Source organism: Pristiophorus japonicus, chromosome 13 (genome assembly GCF_044704955.1).
Source record: "Pristiophorus japonicus isolate sPriJap1 chromosome 13, sPriJap1.hap1, whole genome shotgun sequence".
Taxonomy (NCBI): Eukaryota; Metazoa; Chordata; class Chondrichthyes; family Pristiophoridae; genus Pristiophorus; species Pristiophorus japonicus.
Window position 1 is genome coordinate 117,322,262 of NC_091989.1, and position 18,324 is coordinate 117,340,585.

Consider the following 18,324-nt stretch of genomic DNA (forward strand, 5'->3'; position numbering starts at 1 on the left):
GAGTATAAAAGCAGGGACATCCTGCCATAACTGTGCAGGGTATTGGTGAGACCACATCTAGAATACTGCGTACAGTTTTTTGGTCTCTTTATTTAAGGAGGGATATACTTGCATTGGAGGCAGTTCAGAGAAGGTTCACTGGGTTGATTCCTGAGATGAAGGGGTTGACTTATGAAGAAAGGTTGAGCAGGTTGGGCCTATACTCACTGGAGTTTAGAAGAATGAGAGGTGATCTTATTGAAACATGTAAGATACTGAGGAGGCTCAACAAGCTAGATGCAGAGAGGATGTTTCCACTCATGGGGGAATCTAGAACTAGGGGGCATAGTTTAAGAATAAGGGGTCGCCCAATTAGAACTGAGATGAGGAAGAATTTCTTCTCTCAGGGTCGTAAATCTGTGGAATTCTCTGCTGCAGAGAGCTGTGGAGGCTGGGTCAATGAATATATTTAAGGTGGAGAAAGACAGATTTTTGAATGATAATGGAGTGAAGGGTTATGCGGATCGGGCAGGGAAGTAGAGCTGAACCCAAAATCAGATCAGCCATGATCTTATTAAATGGCGGAGAAGGCTCGAAGGGCCAAATGGCTTTCTCTGCTCCTATTTCTTATGTTATGTTCTTGACCTCGTCCATACCAATCTACCTGTCACAGATGCATTCGTCCATGGTAGAATTGGTAGGAGTGGCCATCGCAGTCCTTGTGAAAATGAACTCCCCTCTTTGCACTGAGGACAACCTCCATTGTGTTGTGTGGCACTACCATCGTGCTAAATGGAATAGATTCAAAACAGGTCGAGCAGCTCAAAGTTGGGGGCTGTGGGCCATCAGCAGCAGCAGAATTGTATTCCACCGCAATCTGTAACCTCATTCTACCATTACCATCAAGCCAGGCGACCAATCCTAGTTCAATGAGGAGGCTAGAAGAGCATGCCAGGAGCAGCACCAGGTGTACCTAAACATGAGGTGTGAAGCTACAACACATGACTACATGCATGCTAAACAGCAGAAGCAGCATGCTATAGACATAGCTAAGCAATCCCACAACCAACGGATTAGATCAAAGCTCTACAGTCCTGCCACATCCAGTCATGAATGGTGGTGGACAATTAAACAACGAAAGGGAGGAGGAGGCTACATGAACATCTCCATCCTCAGTAATGGCGGAGCCCAGGATCTGAGTGCAAAAGACATGGCTGAAGCGTTTGCAACCATCTTCAGCCAGAAGTGCCGAGTGGATAATTCATTTCGGCCTCCTCTTGAGGTTCCAACCATCACAGAAGTCAGTCTTCAGCCAATTCGATACAACTCACATGATATCAAGAAATAGCTGAGCCCACTGGACACAGAAAAGCCTATGGGCCCCGACAACATCCTGGCTGTAATGCTGAAGACTTGGACTCCAGAATTAGCCGTGCCTCAAGCCAAGCTGTTCCAGTACAGCTGCAACACATATCTACCCGACAAAGTGGAAATTTCCGCAGGTATGTCAGTTCATAAAAAGTGGGACAAATCCAAACTGGCCAATTAACGCACTATCAGCCTACATTCAATCATCAGCAAAGTGATGGAAGGGGTCGTTGTCAGTGCTATTAAGTGCCACTTACTCATCAATAAATAATCCGTGCTCACATGCAGCAAGACCTGGATGACGTTCAGGTTTTGGCTGATAAGTGGCAAGTAACATTCATGCTACACAAGTGCCAGGAAATGACCATCTCCAGCAAGAGAAAGTCTAACCACCTCCCCATGACAATCAACGGCATTACCATCGACAAATTCCCAACCATCAACATCCTGGCAGGGTCACTATTGACTAGAAATGTAACTGGACTAGCCACATAAATACTGTGGCTACAAGAGCAGGTCAGAGGCTGGCTATTCTGCGGTGAGTGTCCTGTCTCCCCACAACCTTTCCACCATCTACAAGGTACAAGTCCAGAGTTTCAAGGAAATACTCTCCACTTGCCTGAATGAATGCAGTTCCAACAACACTCAAGAAGCTCGATCCCATCCAGGACCAAGCAGCCTGTTTGATTGGCAACTCATCCAGCACCTTTACTCCCTCCACCACCGGTTCACTGTGTCTGCAGTGTGTACCATCTGCAGCAACTCGCTAAGACTTCGAAAACACCTCCCAAATCCACGACCTCTGCCACCTAGAAGCCAAAGCCAGCAGACACAGGGGAACCTCCAAGTCGCACACCATCCTGACTTGGAAATATCACTATTCTTTCAGCAAAATCCTGCAACTCCCTACCTAACAGCACTGTGTGAGTACCTTCACCACACGGACTGCAGTGATTGAAGAAGGCGTCTCACTACCACCACCTCAAGGGCAGTTAGGGATGGGCAATAAATGCTGGCCATGACAGCAATGCCCACATCCCATGACTGAATAATAATAAAAAGGTCTGCCCTAATTTCACACACCTAATTCTTTATCGTTGTTGAGTTAAGCAGCATCTCTGGTTTGAATGGTGCTCAGTGATTCCTGCTGGAAAGTGGGGTCTAGAAGTTTGGTGAGGACAGGATCAGACTCTTAATATGGTACTACCCATGGAATAATCTGTCAACATTCCCAATCCAGGCTCACATATTAAAATGCTTAGTTAAGTGAGATACTGTTGAGTTACTAGTACCAGTGGAGCTATAACTAGCAGAAACCTTTTCCTTCGGGAGCGTCAGAGAACGATGAGGAAATGCACAGTATTTGTCACCTGTTTCACATAAGCACTTTCACTGGTTCCAATCAATATCTGTCACTACATAGAATTTACAGCACAGAGGGGCCATTTGGCCATTTATGCGCCACATGACTCTCCATTTCATCTAATGTGATTTAAAAACAAATTTATTCTTGGTGAATTGCAGTATTTCAAATGTAGTGGGGGATTTTCTTTCCATATTATTCCAACATGTTGATTAAGCCTTTGAATCCATCTTCAGAACCGCACTTTATAAGCACTATACTTTTCCTAAGTGTTTTGAAATATTTTAGCAAGAGAAAACCCACCAACTACATCACACTGAAGTTGAGCATTAATTTTAAAAAGTGGAATGAAATTACAAATTCAAATCAAGTATAATAAAATTAAGCTGATTTCTAAAAATATATTATCTGATGTTTACCAGATGGATAATAATAGTCAGCTTCTGACTTGACCTTCACAACCCACTTGTGACTTTGTTAATTGCGAGTCATGACTTAAGGGTTTTAAACAAATTTTGGTTTTCAGCAGGTAGATACAGAATACCTTCCTTTTTATCTAGTGACTGCTTGTGACAAGTCATGACTGATCTGAAACACGTAAGTGACATGCAGATTTAACAATAAGACACACACCGTGTGTAACTTTGCAAAAGCATGAACATGTTGCAAAAAGATTGTTCCCTGGTTAATTAAGCAGATTGAAGTAGACGTTTAAGCTTCTGAATAAACAAAGCAGATTTGAGTTTTTGCTGCAGGTTTCTTAAATCCTCTGGTGTACAGTAGAGAAAGAACTTTAGTTTTATGCGTCACATTAATCTAGGCAATTGCACAAATTCTAATAAATGAAGGGGTAGATATTTACTGGTGCTGCTGAGTGGAAACCGGAAGGTAGCATCCCTGAATGTTTGAGGACAGCTTACCACCTCATTCCCACGCCCAATCTGCCCATCGTCCACTTCGGAAGGGCCTACCACTGATGTACGTAATCAGGCAGTAGGCCCTCTTAATATGCAAAAATAGAGGCTCCTGAAATTAACACCATCCAGTCTAATTTTAATGGTCTGCATTTTGATTTTGAAAATGTGAAGGACTTTGATATCTAAACTGTGTACACTTCAGGGATTTATTGATGGACCAATTGTTCAGGAATTCAGATAATGTTGAAAATGGAAGTCACATCTTTGGTTTAATTCTTAATTTTTTTTTTAAATTAATGAACTTTGAAGTTATAGGCTGATACATTGAAAGTATTGTTCATTAAAATTCTTCCATGCCAATTATTGATATTTTGCAGAAGAAACTACTTAAAAACTTTATTGTGGAATTTTTAGTGCATGATATCTGCCTAAGTTCTTGCTTCCAAAAACATATTAGTTCAAAGTTTACTCTTGTGCGAAACTAAAATATAGAAATTGCTTTGCTAGTATGAAAAAATAGACTAGTTAATTAAAAAAAAAACATTGTTACCAATCATGTTACTGATTTCTTAATTTTTTTCATTTATACTGATGACAGTTTGACCGCTGCACTCGGCATTGTTTCTGATACTTTGGCCGGAATTTTGCGGGGGATTAGCGGGCACGATAGGTGGCGGGTTGGGTGGGAAATTGTATTTTTTCTCCACAGTGGGTCATTGTATTTTTTCTCCACAGTGGGTCGGGACCCCGCTATGAAACCACCAGCGTGCGCCTTTCCCAATGTTGGGTCTGTCGGCGCTGAGCAGACCCGACACGCAGCGGTGGTGGACACAATTCAGGTAATTAGTGGCTTATTTAGAGCCACGTAAGAATGATTTTCAGCTTGCCTTTTGCATTTGACAGCTTGTCCATGGGGTCCACGTTGCTTGTGGATCACTTCTGTCGCGCTGAGACGGGAATTCTGTGGCCATTGAATTGACAGCTTCAAATGTAAAGTAAAAGCTCCCACCTTACACACACATCTTCCCTGTGTCACGAGCTGTTTCTCACTGCATTTCCACAACAGATTCACCATGTTGCAAGTCTTTACGCAAGTCTCCATTCAGATCTCTCACCATTGACAGATCGCTTCTGTGATCTCTACTTCACCTGCCATCTATTCCATCAGCCCTCTAACTCTCTCAACTTGGTCCTCAGAATTACCACCATGATCATCCCCAACACCAGCAGCACCAACCTTCTCCACAATCAACTGATGCTGCACAGGGCATCAGCACCCGACCACATTGCTACCCGGGAGGCCAGGGATGGCCTCACCATGACCACATTTACTTCACTTGATGCTGTACATCCTGGCTGCCACTTGATGTGCCAGGTTGGCACCACCCCACACCAACACTATAAAGCATCCCTGCAATGCCCAAGCCATTCCTTTCACACTCATTACTATTGCGGGGGGTACCATTATGTCTCACCATTCACTGCAGCTCACTAAGCCACTTCCAAATGTGCGCACGCACCTGTCCAAGAACGCAAAGTGTTGAAAATAAAGGTTTCAATGATTGACACCACATTAACAGAAACTTTACATGAACATTGCATAAAACACCCAAGTGCCTACCTTTTTGTGATGTTAGTTGTTATGATTGTACTAGGATGAGGGTAAGTTTGAGATCTGGCTAGTGAGATAGGGATGTGATAATAAAGATAGAGAGGGATGGGTAGAGTGCAAGGTAAGTTGGTGTGAATAAGGATGTGGAGGAGGAGGGCAGGGAAGGCAGAGTGACGGGGATGTGATGAGAGGCACAGCAGGTTGAAGTTGAGTGTGGCTTTGTACGAACGTTTCGTGATCGACTGAGATCATTGAAACATTTACAGAACTGCGCCCAGGTCCTCCTGACCACATCCCTGCTTGTGCCCTCCTGTGCAATGTGCAACCAGGCTGTGTCGATCTCCTGGGGAGATCTCTTCTGCCCATGGGAAGGGAAGAGGACCTCCCTGCTAGCTGTGGGAGTCATGGGAGAGCCTGGATGCGGCCCTGTGTCTTTGTGCAGTCATTTGAAGCACCTTAATGCTATAGAACATTGACAGCACAACTGTCAAAATAAATTTGGACATGGTCCCTTTAAGGAAACCAACTGATGACGCATCAAGTGACGTCACCAGACCCGCTTTCTCTAATTGGCCGGGAAACGCGCTGGGTGGACTTAATGAGCCCAATCAAGGGAAATTCATTTCACAGAGCAGGATGGAGCCAGCAGCGGGGTCTGGACCCGCCACCTACGTTGCCCTCCATGAACTGGCCAAGGTCAGTAAAATTGCGACCTTTAACTCTGACTCACAGTTGAATGGAGTTCATTTGATTTGTCTAGAAGTAGGATAAGAATGTTTCCTCCAATCTTATTTTTTGATTAACATTTTTACCGTTTTCATCAATAAAATCCCTGTCTTGCTAAATGTCTGGATTTGTATGATTTAGATTTAAAAAAATTATAAATATGTCTTTTCACATACCCTCATTCCACTTGAGGGTGGTATTTTCTTTAAAATACTTTTTTTATTTAGAATTTGGAAATTCCCAGGTAGTATTGCTACAGCCAACTGGAGTAAAGGATGTGATCAGTCGAAGTTTAAAAAAAGAAAGATTACACCAAAGCTTAAATCTAGCTTTTTCAAATGTTTATCCACATTGGGGAAATTGATGGGATTGAAGGCTGATAAATCCCCAGGGCCTGATAGTCTGCATCCCAGAGTACTTAAGGAAGTGGCCCTAGAAATAGTGGATGCATTGGTGATCATTTTCCAACCGTCTATCGACTCTGGGTCAGTTCCTATGGACTAGAGGGTAGCTAATGTAACACCACTTTTTAAAAAAGGAGGGAGAGAGAAAACGGGTAATTATAGACTGGTTAGCCTGACATCAGTAATGGGGAAAATGTTGGAATCAATTAAGGATGTAATAGCAGTGCATTTGGAAAGCAGTGACAGGATCGGTCTAAATCAGCATGGATTTAGGAAGGGGAAATCATGCTTGACGAATCTTCTGGAATTTTTTGAGGATGTAACTAGCAGAGTGGACAAGGGAGAACCAGAGGATGTAGTGTATTTGGACTTTCAGAAGGCTTTTGACAAGGTCCCGCACAAGAGATTGGTGTGCAAAGTCAAAGCGCATGGTATTGGGGGTAATGTACTGACGTGGATAGAGAACTGGTTGGCAGACAGGAAGCAGAGAGTCGGGATAAACGGGTCCTTTTCAGAATGGCAGGCAGTGACTAGTGGAGTGCCGCAGTGCTCAGTGCTGGAACCCCAGCTCTTTACAATATATATTAACGATTTGGATGAAGGAATTGAGTGTAATATCTCCAAGTTTGCAGATGACACTAAACTGGGTGGCGGTGTGAGTTGTGAGGGGGACGCTAAGAGGCTGCAGGGTGACTTGGACAGGTTAGGCGAGTGAGCAAATGCATGGCAGATGCAGTATAATGTGGATAAATGTGAGGTTATCCATTTTGGGGGCAAAAACATGAAGGCAGAATATTATCTGAATGGTGGCAGATTAGGAACAGGGGAGGTGCAACGAGACCTGGGTGCCATGGTTCATCAGTTATTGAAGGTTGGCATGCAGGTACAACAGGCGGTGAAGAAGGCAATTGGTATGTTGGCCTTCATAGCTAGGGGATTTGAGTATAGGAGCAGGGGAGATCTTACTGCAGTTATACAGGGCCTTAGTGAGGCCTCACCTGGAATATTGTGTTCAGTTTTGGTCTCCTAATCTGAGGAAGGCCGTTCTTGCTATTGAGGGAGTGCAGCGAAGGTTCACCGGACTAATTCCAGGGATGGCCGGACTGTCATATGAGGTGAGACTGGATTAACTGGGCCTTTATTCACTGGCGTTTAGAAGAATGAGAGGGGATCTCATAGAAATATATAAGATTCTAACGGGACTGGACAGGTTGGATGCGGGAAGAATGTTCTCAATGTTGGGGAGGTCCAGAACCAGGGGACATAGTCTAAGGATAAGGGGTAGGCCATTTAGGACTGACATGAGGAGAAACTTCTTCACTCAGAGTTGTTAACCTGTGGAATTCCTTGCTGCAGAGAGTTGTTGATGCCAGTTCATTGGATATATTCAAGAGGGAGTTAGATATGGCCCTTACGGCTAAGGGGATCAAGGGGTATGGAGAGAAAGCAGGAAAGAGGTACTGAGGGAATGATCAGCCACGATCTTATTGAATGGAGGTGTAGGCTCGAAGGGCCGAATGGCCTACTCTTGCACCTATTTTCTATGTTTCTTTGTTTCTCCCTGTGCATCTAATCAAGCAACTCAAAATTTTGAATGCCTCTATTAAATCTTCCATTAACTACCTCAGCTCTAAGGAGAACAACGCCAGTCTTTCCACATAACTGAAGTCCACAACCATGGTACCATTCTCCTAAATTTCTTCTGCATCCTGTCTATGACCTTGACATCCTTCCTAAACGTGGTGCCCAACAGTGCTTCAGCTGAGGCCTAACCGCTGATAAGATTTAGCATAACTCCTTGCATAAGTCTTAAGCCTCTATTTATAAAGTTAAGGATCCCATATGCTTTTTTAACAGACTTATCAACTTGCCTTGCCACCTTCAAAGATTTTTGTACATAAATCCCCATGTCTTTCTGTTCCTCCACACAGTTTAAAATTGTACAATTTAGTTTATACTGCCTCTGCCCATTCTTCCTTCCTAAATGTATCTCTTAACACTTCTCTCCATTAAATTTCACCTGCCATGTATCTGCCCATTTTACCAGTCTGTCTGGGTCCTCCTGTAGTCTGTGACTATCCGCCTTAATGATTAACTTACTGACCTTTATTAATCTAAGAGGGCAGATTTTTTTTTGAACTTCGAAAACATTACAGAATAGAGAACTAATGAAACTCCAGTGGCATTACTCATAATTTAAAAATAAAAGGAATAATTGAGTACATCAATACACTTCTGGTACTGATCTACCTATTTGCAAAAATAACTAAATCTGTGCCTCTTTTCCACCATAGTTACATAAATAAATAACTGTTGCTTACCTGCCCTACCCCTAACTAGATGATAATTAGAAATTGCATTGGATTACGTTGAAATTACAACACAGAAACATGTTGTTCAGCCCAACTAGTACATATTGATGATTATTCTCCAGGTGAGCAGTTGTCCTAATCCTGTGTGCCTGCATAGTCCTTTATTTCCCCTTCATCTACCTATCTAACCTATTATTAAAAGTTGATTATGGTCTCTGATTCAATCATGAACTGTGGCAGTGTAATTGACAACATCAAAACCCACTGTACGGAGAAAAAAAGTTTCTTCTGTCCTAAATCTCTTCGACTTAATTTTATATCTTTATCCCTTTGTTCTCGACATCTCAATTATTGGAAACAGTCTGTTTCTATTCACTCGTCCGATCTCTTCATAATTTTAAACCCTATCAAATCACCATTTAATCACATCTTTCTAACAAAAAAAGTCCTAATATTTCATGTTATCTTATTTGTATTTGCTCATACCATGCAGCATCCAAGTCAATCTGTACTGTACCCTCTCTATTGCCTCAACATCCTTTCTATCGCGTAGAGCCCAAAATTCCACATAGTACTACAACTGTAGTCTTACTAAGGTTTTATATATTCACTATTACAACTTGACTGTTATTTTCTAAACATTTTGCCATAAAACCGAGCATTCCATCGGCTTTTTTAAATGTCTTCATCCATCTGAGGTGCAGCTTTTAAGGTCTTGTGAACCTGAATCCTCAAATTCCTCTACTCTTCACCACCCAGCTTTCCCCTATTCAAATTCCCTATTTTATTTACCAGAATGTACTACCTCATACTGATACTGAATTGCAACTGTCACTTTTTTCCCCCATTCCATCATTTTAGTATCTTCTTGCAACTTCCTTTGATTCTCAGCAATGTTTACTTTGCTTTCTATTTTCTTACCGTCTGCAAATTTACCCACCAGTCCCTCTAGCCCTATATCCAAATCCATATCCATTAAAATATACAGTGAACAATACAGAGTCCCACAACAAAACTCTGTGGGACACTATTACCCACTTTCAATCACACTGACAAAATATCATTAACTTCTACTATGTATTCCCTGTACTCTAACCAGTTTTTAGTTCAATTTTCTACCCTGTGTCTGTTTCCATAACCCTTCATCTTCTGCTGTTTGGTACCTTGTCAAAGGCTTTCTGAACGTCACTGCACCAGATCCATTCCATTTCCACCATTTACCAGATCAGTTACTTCCTCAAGAACTGTGTCAGTTTTGTCAAGCATCTTTTTTTCTGAAATTGCTTGTAATTATTTTCTCCATCCAGTAATTTTTCTTAATTAAAAATTTCCAAAATGTTTCCTACCACAGAAATAGTATCGGTGAGTATCAGGAACAGAAAATATATATTTTCTACATATCTAGAAACATCAAACTTACTCAACCATCTATAAATCGGTATAGTCCTGTAAGTAGCGCACGTTCTGTAACACTTTTTCCATAACTCTTTGACACAGTTAAAACAAAAGCAAATCAGAACTGAAGAGATAGGGGATCAACAAATCAAAAGCAAAGAAGCCGCTAGGATACTGTCAGTGAATAACTACTAAGGACATGAAAACAACCAATTCTGAATGGACTGATCGGGAACCAACTGATTAAATGAAAGCGTGTGAACCAATTCAATCACTGAAAATGCTGTTTGAAAAAAAATTTTGTCCACTACTTCTTTTCTGTAACAGAAATTTCAAATATGGTTCAACATTAAAAAGATCACCTGTGGCAACTTTAGTTTATGTTCAAATTCTAATTTGACCTTTTCACTGAGAAAAATAATTCAGCGAAAATAAAATCTAATTTTATCTTTTGTACATAATTGTACATTTTTGTTTTTCAAAAAGGTTTGAGTAGTTTTTGATAGCAAGACTAGCTATATACATAAAGTTTGCCAGGAGTTGCTGTTTATAATCTCTGTTGTCCCCACTTTGACAATGTGAGGGCTTGTAACCTATAATATATTAGTAGCGACAACATATTATACATACTACACCCTGCTGCGCTTACCAGATTCTTCCCCAGGAGTGCCTGTGCCCCTGAGCTCAGCTCCAGGAGAGCCTCTACATAAAGAATGCCTCTGCCTGCCCAGGCCCTAGACTTTGTTAGTCTAAGTTAACAGAAGTCCAACTTTGCATTATCCCTATTTTAACTCCAGTCTCCTGCCCCATTCCAGCTCCAGCTTCACCCAGTTGGTCCCAGGATCTATTTTGCATCCCATGCCTAGCTATTGTGCTCTGTTGCCATCTCTCCTGCACTTTATTTCCCATTTGACTGGCTTATTTCTGTAAACATTCAGCCCAACAAGTCCATGTCGGTGTTTATGATCCACACGAGCCTCCTCCCACCCTTCGTTTGATGTATGGATTTTAACAAGGTGTTTGATAAGGTCCCACATGGCAGACTGGTCACGAAAATAAAAGCCCATGGGATCCAGATCAAAGTGGCAAGTTGGATCCAAAATTGTCTGAGGCAGGAAGCAAAGGGTAATGATTGGGTGTTTTTGTGACTGGAAGGCTATTTCCAGTGGGGTTCTGCAGGGCTCAGTACTAGGTCCCTTGCTTTTTGTGGTATATATCAATGATTTAGACTTAAATTTAGGGGGTATGATTAAGAAGTTTGCAGATGATACTAAAATCGGCTGTGTGGTTGATAATGACGAAGAAAGCTGTAGCCGACAGGAAGATATCAATGAGCTGGTCAGGTGGACAAAACGGTGGCAAATGGAATTCAATCTGGAGAAGTGTGAGGTAATGCATTTGGGAGGGCTAACAAGGCAAGGGAATGCACATTAAATAGTAGGACAGTTAGAGGTCTAGAGGCCAAATGGACTTTGGGAGCGTATGTCCACAGATCCCTGAAGGTAGCAGGCCAGGTAGCTAAGGTGGTTAAGAAGGCATATGGAATACCTGCCATTATTAGCCAAGGCATAGAATACAAGAGCAGTGAGGTTATGCTTGAACTGTATACAACACTGGTTAGGCCACAGCTAGAGTACTGCGTGCAGTTCTGGTCATCACATTGCAGGAAAAATTTGATTGCAATAGAGAGGGTACAGAGGAGATTAATGAGGATGTTGCCTGGACTGAATAATTTTGGCTATGAGGAAAGATTGGATAGGCTGGGTTTGTTTTCTTTGGAACAGAGGAGGCTGAGGGGAGACCTTATTGAGATGTATAAAATTATGAGGGGCCTAGATAGAGTGGATAGGAAGGACTTATTTCCCTTAGCAGAGGGGTCAACAACCAGGGGGTGTAGATTTAAAGTAACTGGTAAGTTTAGAGGAGATTTGAGGGGAAATTTCTTCACCCAGAGGGTGGTGGGGATCTGGAACTCCCAGTCTGAAAGGGTGGTAGAGGCAGAAACCCTCAACACATTTAAAAAGTGTTTGGATGTACACTTGAAGTGCCGTAACCTACAGGGCTACGGACCAAGAGCTAGAAAGTGGGATTTGGCTGGCGTGGACACGATGGGCTGAAATGGCCTCCTTCCGTGCTGTAAAATTCTATGATTCTTCATCTAACCCCATCAATATATCCCTCTATTCCTTTCTCCATCATGTGCGAATCTAACTTCCCCTTAAATGCATCTGTGCTAGTTGCTTCAACTACTTGTAGTAGCGAGTTCCACATTAGGAACATAAGAAATAAGAGTCGGCCATTTGGTTCCACGAGCCTGCTCCACCATTCAATAAGATCATGGCTGATCTGATCTTGGCCTCGCTCTACTTTCCTGTCCGCTCTCCATAACCCTTGACTCCCCTGTAGTTTAAAAATCTGTCTATGTCCACCTTAAATATATTCAATGACCCAGCCTCCACAGCTCTCTGGGGTAGAGAATCCCAAAGATTCACGACCCTCAGAGAAGAAATTCCTCTTCATCTCCATTTTAAATGGGCGACCCCTTATTCTGAAACTATGTCCCCTAGTTCTATATTACCCCACGAGGGGAAACGTCCTCTCTACATCTACCCTGTCAAGCACCCTCCGAATCTTATATATTTCAATATGATCACCTCTCATTCTTCTAAACTCCAATGAGTATAGGCCCAACCTGCTCAATCTTTCTTCATAAGACAACCCTTCATCTCAGGAATCAACCTAGTGAACCTTCTCTAAACTGCCTCCTGTAGTGTATGGAGAAAGAGTCAGACTGAACACTGAGCTCAAAGTAAAGTGTGACCGTAGTCTTTTATTACAGGTCTCCAGAGTGCCTCTCCAACCTGTAAAGCCTATTTATATACCTGTGCTCCCAAGGGATTATGGGATTCCTTGGGACTCCAGGGGATGAGCCTTCTGGTGGCTGTACAGAGTAAATGCAAGTATACATATACAACACCTCCAATACAAGTATATCTCTCCCTAAATAAGGAGACCAAAACTGTATACTGTACTCTAGGTGTGGTCTCACCAATGCTCTGTACAGTTGTAGCAAGACTTCCCCACTTTTATACTCCATCCCCCTTGCAATAAAGGCCAACATTTTTGTGTTTCATGTACAAGGACCTCTATACCACAGCATTTTGTAATCTCGCTCCGTTTAAATAATAATTTGCTTTTTAATTTTGTGTACCAAAGTGGTTAACCTCAAATTTTCCCACATTATACTCCATCTGTTAAATTTTTGCCCCCTCACTTAACCTATCTATTATATCCCTTTGCAGATTCTTTGTATCCTCTTCACTGCTTGCTTTCTCACCTATCAGCAAATTTGGCTACATTACACTCGGTCCCTTCACCAAGTCATTAATATAGATTGTAAATAGTTGAGGCCCCAGCACCGATCCCTGTGGCACCCCACCAGTTACAGTCTGCCAACCTGAAAATGACCCATTTATCTCGACTCTCTGTTTTCTGTTAGTTAGCCAATCCTCTATCCATGCTAATATATTACCCCCAACCTCGTGAGCTTTTATCTTGTGCAGTAACCTTTTATGTGGTACCTTATCGCATGCCTTCTGGAAATCCAAATACACTACATCTACTGGTTCCCCTTTATCCACCCTGCTCGTTACATCCTCGAAGAATTCTAGCAAATTTGTCAAACATGATTTGCCTTTCATACACTTGAGCAGAGTCAGCATGGTTTTATTATGGTTTTCTAAATATCCTGCAACGACTTCTTTAATAATGGACTCCAGCATTTTCTCAATGTTAGGCTAATTGGTCTATAGTTTCCTGCTTTCTGTTTCCCCGCTTTCTTGAATAGGGGCATTACATTTGTGGTTTTCCAATCCACTGGGAACTCTCCAGAATCCAGGGAATTTTGGTAGATTACAACCAATGCATACACTATCTCTGCAGCCACTTCGTTTAAGACCCTAGGATGCAGGCCATCAGGTCCAGGGAACGTGTCTACTTTTAGTCCCATTAGTTTCCCTCGTACCTTTTCTCCAGTGATTGTTTTAAGTTCTCCCCCTCTCTATAACTCCTAGATGATTATTATTGGGATGCTTTCAGTGCCTTCTACCGTGAAGACTGATACAAAATATTTGTTTAAAGTCTCTGACATTTCCCTGTTTCCCATTATTAATTCCCCAGTCTCATCCTCCAGGGGACCTACATTTACTTTAGCTACCCTCTTCCTTTTTATATACCTGTCGAAGCTCTTGCTGTATGTTTTTATATTTCTTGCTAGTTTACTCTCATCATCTATCTTCTCTTTTTTTTTGTCCTTTTAAAAGATTGGGAAACTTCTAAAAGTTTCCCAATCCTCTGGCCTCCGCTAATCTTCACAACATTCTATGCCTTTGTTTTCAATTTGGTACCATCCTTAACTTCCTTAGTTAGCCACGGATGGTTCATCCTTCTCTTAGTCTTTCTTTCTCACTGGAATATATCCTTTGCTGAGAATTATGAAATATCTCCTTAAATGTCTGCCACTGCTTATCTACTGTCTTACCCTTTAATCTATTTTTCCAGTCCACTTTAGCCAAATCATACCTTTGTAGTTGTCATTATTTAAGTTCAGGACACTAGTTTGAGACCCAAGTTTCTCGCCCTCAAACTGAATTTTAAATTCTAACATGCTATGATCACTCTTCCCTAGAGGATCCTTTATTATGAGATCATTAATTAATCCTATCTCATTACACATTACCATATCTATAAAGCCTGCTCCCTGGTTGGTTCCACAGCGTATTGTTCTAAGAAACCATCCCGAATAATCATATGAACTCATCCTCAAGGCTACCTTTGCCAATATGATTTGTCCTATCTATGTGATGATTAAAATAGTCCATGATTATTGCAGTACCTTTCTTACAAGCCTCCATTATTTCTTGATTTATACTCTGTCTGATTTAAAAAAGGAGGGAGAGAGAAAACAGGGAATTATAGACCGGTCAGCCTGACATCGGTAGTGGGTAAAATGATGGAATCAATTATTAAGGATGTCATAGCAGTGCATTTGGAAAGAGGTGACATGATAGGTCCAAGTCAGCATGGATTTGTAAAAGGGAAATCATGCTTGACAAATCTTCTGGAATTTTTTGAGGATGTTTCCAGTAGAGTGGACAAGGGAGAACCAGTTGATGTGGTATATTTGGACTTTCAGAAGGCGTTCGACAAGGTCCCACACAAGAGATTGATGTGCAAAGTTAAAGCACATGGGATTGGGGGTCGTGTGCTGACATGGATTGAGAACTGGTTGTCAGACAGGAAGCAAAGAGTAGGAGTAAATGGGTACTTTTCAGAATGGCAGGCAGTGACTAGTGGGGTACCGCAAGGTTCTGTGCTGGGGCCCCAGCTGTTTACACTGTACATTAATGATTTAGATGAGGGGATTAAATGTTGTATCTCCAAATTTGCGGATGACACTAAGTTGGGTGGCAGTGTGAGCTGCGAGGAGAATGCTGTGAGGCTGCAGAGCGACTTGGATAGGTTAGGTGAGTGGGCAAATGCATGGCAGATGAAGTATAATGTGGATAAATGTGAGGTTATCCATTTTGGTGGTAAAAACAGAGAGACAGATTATTATCTGAATGGTGACAGATTAGGAAAAGGGGAGGTGCAAAGAGACCTGGGTGTCGTGGTACATCAGTCATTGAAGGTTGGCATGCAGGTGCAGCAGGCGGTTAAGAAAGCAAATGGCATGTTGGCCTTCATAGCAAGGGGATTTGAGTACAGGAGCAGGGAGGTGTTGCTACAGTTGTACAGGGCATTGGTGAGGCCACACCTGGAGTATTGTGTACAGTTTTGGTCTCCTAACCTGAGGAAGGACATTCTTGCTATTGAGGGAGTGCAGCGAAGGTTCACCAGACTGATTCCCGGGATGGCGGGACTGACCTATCAAGAAAGACTGGATCAACTGGGCTTGTATTCACTGGAGTTCAGAAGAATGAGAGGGGACCTCATAGAAACATTTAAAATTCTAACGGGGTTAGACAGGTTAGATGCAGGAAGAACGTTCCCAATGTTGGGGAAGTCCAGAACCAGAGGTCACAGTCTAAGGATAAGGGGTAAGCCATTTAGGACCGAGATGCGGAGGAACTTCTTCACCCAGAGAGTGGTGAACCTGTGGAATTCTCTACCACAGAAAGTTGTTGAGGCCAATTCACTAAATATATTCAAAAAGGAGTTAGATGAGGTCCTTACTACTAAGGGGATCAAGGGATATGGCGAGAAAGCAGGAATGGGGTTCTGAAGTTGAATGTTCAGCCATGAACTCATTGAATGGCGGTGCAGGCTAGAAGGGCCGAATGGCCTACTCCTGCACCTATTTTCTATGTTTCTATGTCCTACAGTGTAGCTACTCCCACCGGTGACTTCTTTCCCTTATTATTTCTTATCTCCCCCGAACTTCTGAGCCAGTATCATTTCTATTATTCTAACCACCTTCTGGATAAAGTGGTATTTCCTATTGGATTTATTAGTGACCATCTTCTATTTACGACTCCCTAGTTCTGGTCTTCCCTGCAAGTGGAAACATCTGTGTCTACCCTATCCAAACTATTTCATTATCTTATCAGTTCACCCATCAGTATTCTCTTTTCTAGACAAAAGAGCCCCAAGGCTGTTCAATCTTTCCTGATAGGTATAACCTCTCAGTTCTGGTATAATTCTAGTAAAAAAATGTTGCACCTTCTCCAGTGCCTCTATATCCTTTTTATAATGTGACCAGAACTGTTCACAGTATTTCAATGTATTATCTCTAAGGTTCTATACAAGTTTAACATATCTTTTCTGATTTTCAATTCTATCCCTCCAGAAGTGAACCTCAGTGCTTTGTCTGCTTATTTGTATGGCCTTATTAACCAGCGTACTTTTAGTGATTTTGTATCTGTACCCTCCCCCCAGATTCCTTCTTCTCTACCCCATTTAGACACTTACTTTCCAAGGAGTATGTGGCTGCTGCCTTCTTACTACCAAAATGTACCACCTCACACTTATCTTAATTACATGGCCATTCTGCAAGTCTTCCTGTATTTTATCACAGTCCTCCTCTATTAACTACTATTGGTGTCATCCACAAATTTTGAAATTGTACTTCCAATTCCCGAGTCTAAATCGTTTATGTAAATGTTGAACAGCAATAGTCCCAGCACCGATCCTTGTGGAACAACACTTCCCATCTTTTGCCAGTCTGAGTAACTACCTTTAACCCCGACTCTCTCTCCTGGTTTGTATCTAGCTTGCTATCCTTTCTAACTCCACATGTTTTGACCTTAGTTATGAGTCCACAATGCTCTCTTTCCATTGTCCAAGACTACACACGAGCAATGCCATGGGGAAACATGTCGTATAAAATCTCATAATTTAGTGGATTCCTTTGGCGCTGCCAAATTGAAATGAATTCCGTATGTAAATTGAGGGGTAGTGATAGGACGTCAAGTGATATTGAAAAGGCCTAGCTGGGCAAGGAATCTGGGAGAGCTGCTACTGCCTCTTACTTGCAATGATATATGTTATATATGCAGACTATAGATATACTCTTTGTGTAGTCACTATAGTTGCATAAGATGGAGACTTATTATCTGATGTACTATCAATAAGGTTTACACTGTGTATATACTATGCTGGCTTCACTAGAAGGTGCAACTGGTGGAGACTGGGGTTTCCTGCCCCTGTGGCAGAGGTTGTCCACCAGAGGGCACTGCAGTGGAAGACCTGAGGGTCACCTACATAGGTGTGCAGGACCCAGTAAAAAAGGCTGCCCACCATGCTTGTGCCTCACTCTGGAGTTACGAATAAAGGACCAAGGTCACTACAGTTTGAGTACAACATGTTGCCTCGTGGAGTCATTCATAAGTGCATTACAGACATAACAACTGGCGATGAGAATATGGACTTTCATGCGATTATGGATACCTTTGGCACACTAGAAGACTTCGCAGAGGGTGATGATTGGGATGGCTTCACGGAAAGGCTCGAGCAATATTTTGTGGCAAACGATCTGGCAGGGAAGATGGACACATTGGCGGAGAAGCGCAAGGCTATACTGCTGACCAGTTGTGGGCCCGAGGTCTACCGCCTCATCAGGGACTTGCTGGCTCCCATGAAGGCCAAGGATAAGACATACGATGAGCTGACTGAACTAATTTGCGACCAACTAAAACCAAAACCGAGCCAGGCACAGATTCTACACTCACCGCAGACCTGAGGGCCAGGA

The 18,324-nt window shown here is 42.3% G+C and overlaps 1 protein-coding gene across 7 annotated transcripts in view; it reads left to right on the forward strand.

Moving 5' to 3' along the window:
- plekhg4 (pleckstrin homology domain containing, family G (with RhoGef domain) member 4) overlaps positions 1 to 18,324 on the forward strand; it is a 447,922-nt gene that overhangs the window by 18,564 nt on the left and 411,034 nt on the right. For all 7 annotated transcript variants that reach the window (XM_070897923.1, XM_070897924.1, XM_070897919.1 and 4 more), the window contains exon 2: positions 4,363 to 4,466. In XM_070897923.1, coding sequence (XP_070754024.1) covers positions 4,380 to 4,466 — 87 coding nt within the window. In that variant the 5' untranslated portion in view covers positions 4,363 to 4,379. The remainder of the gene's footprint in view (positions 1 to 4,362; positions 4,467 to 18,324) is intronic.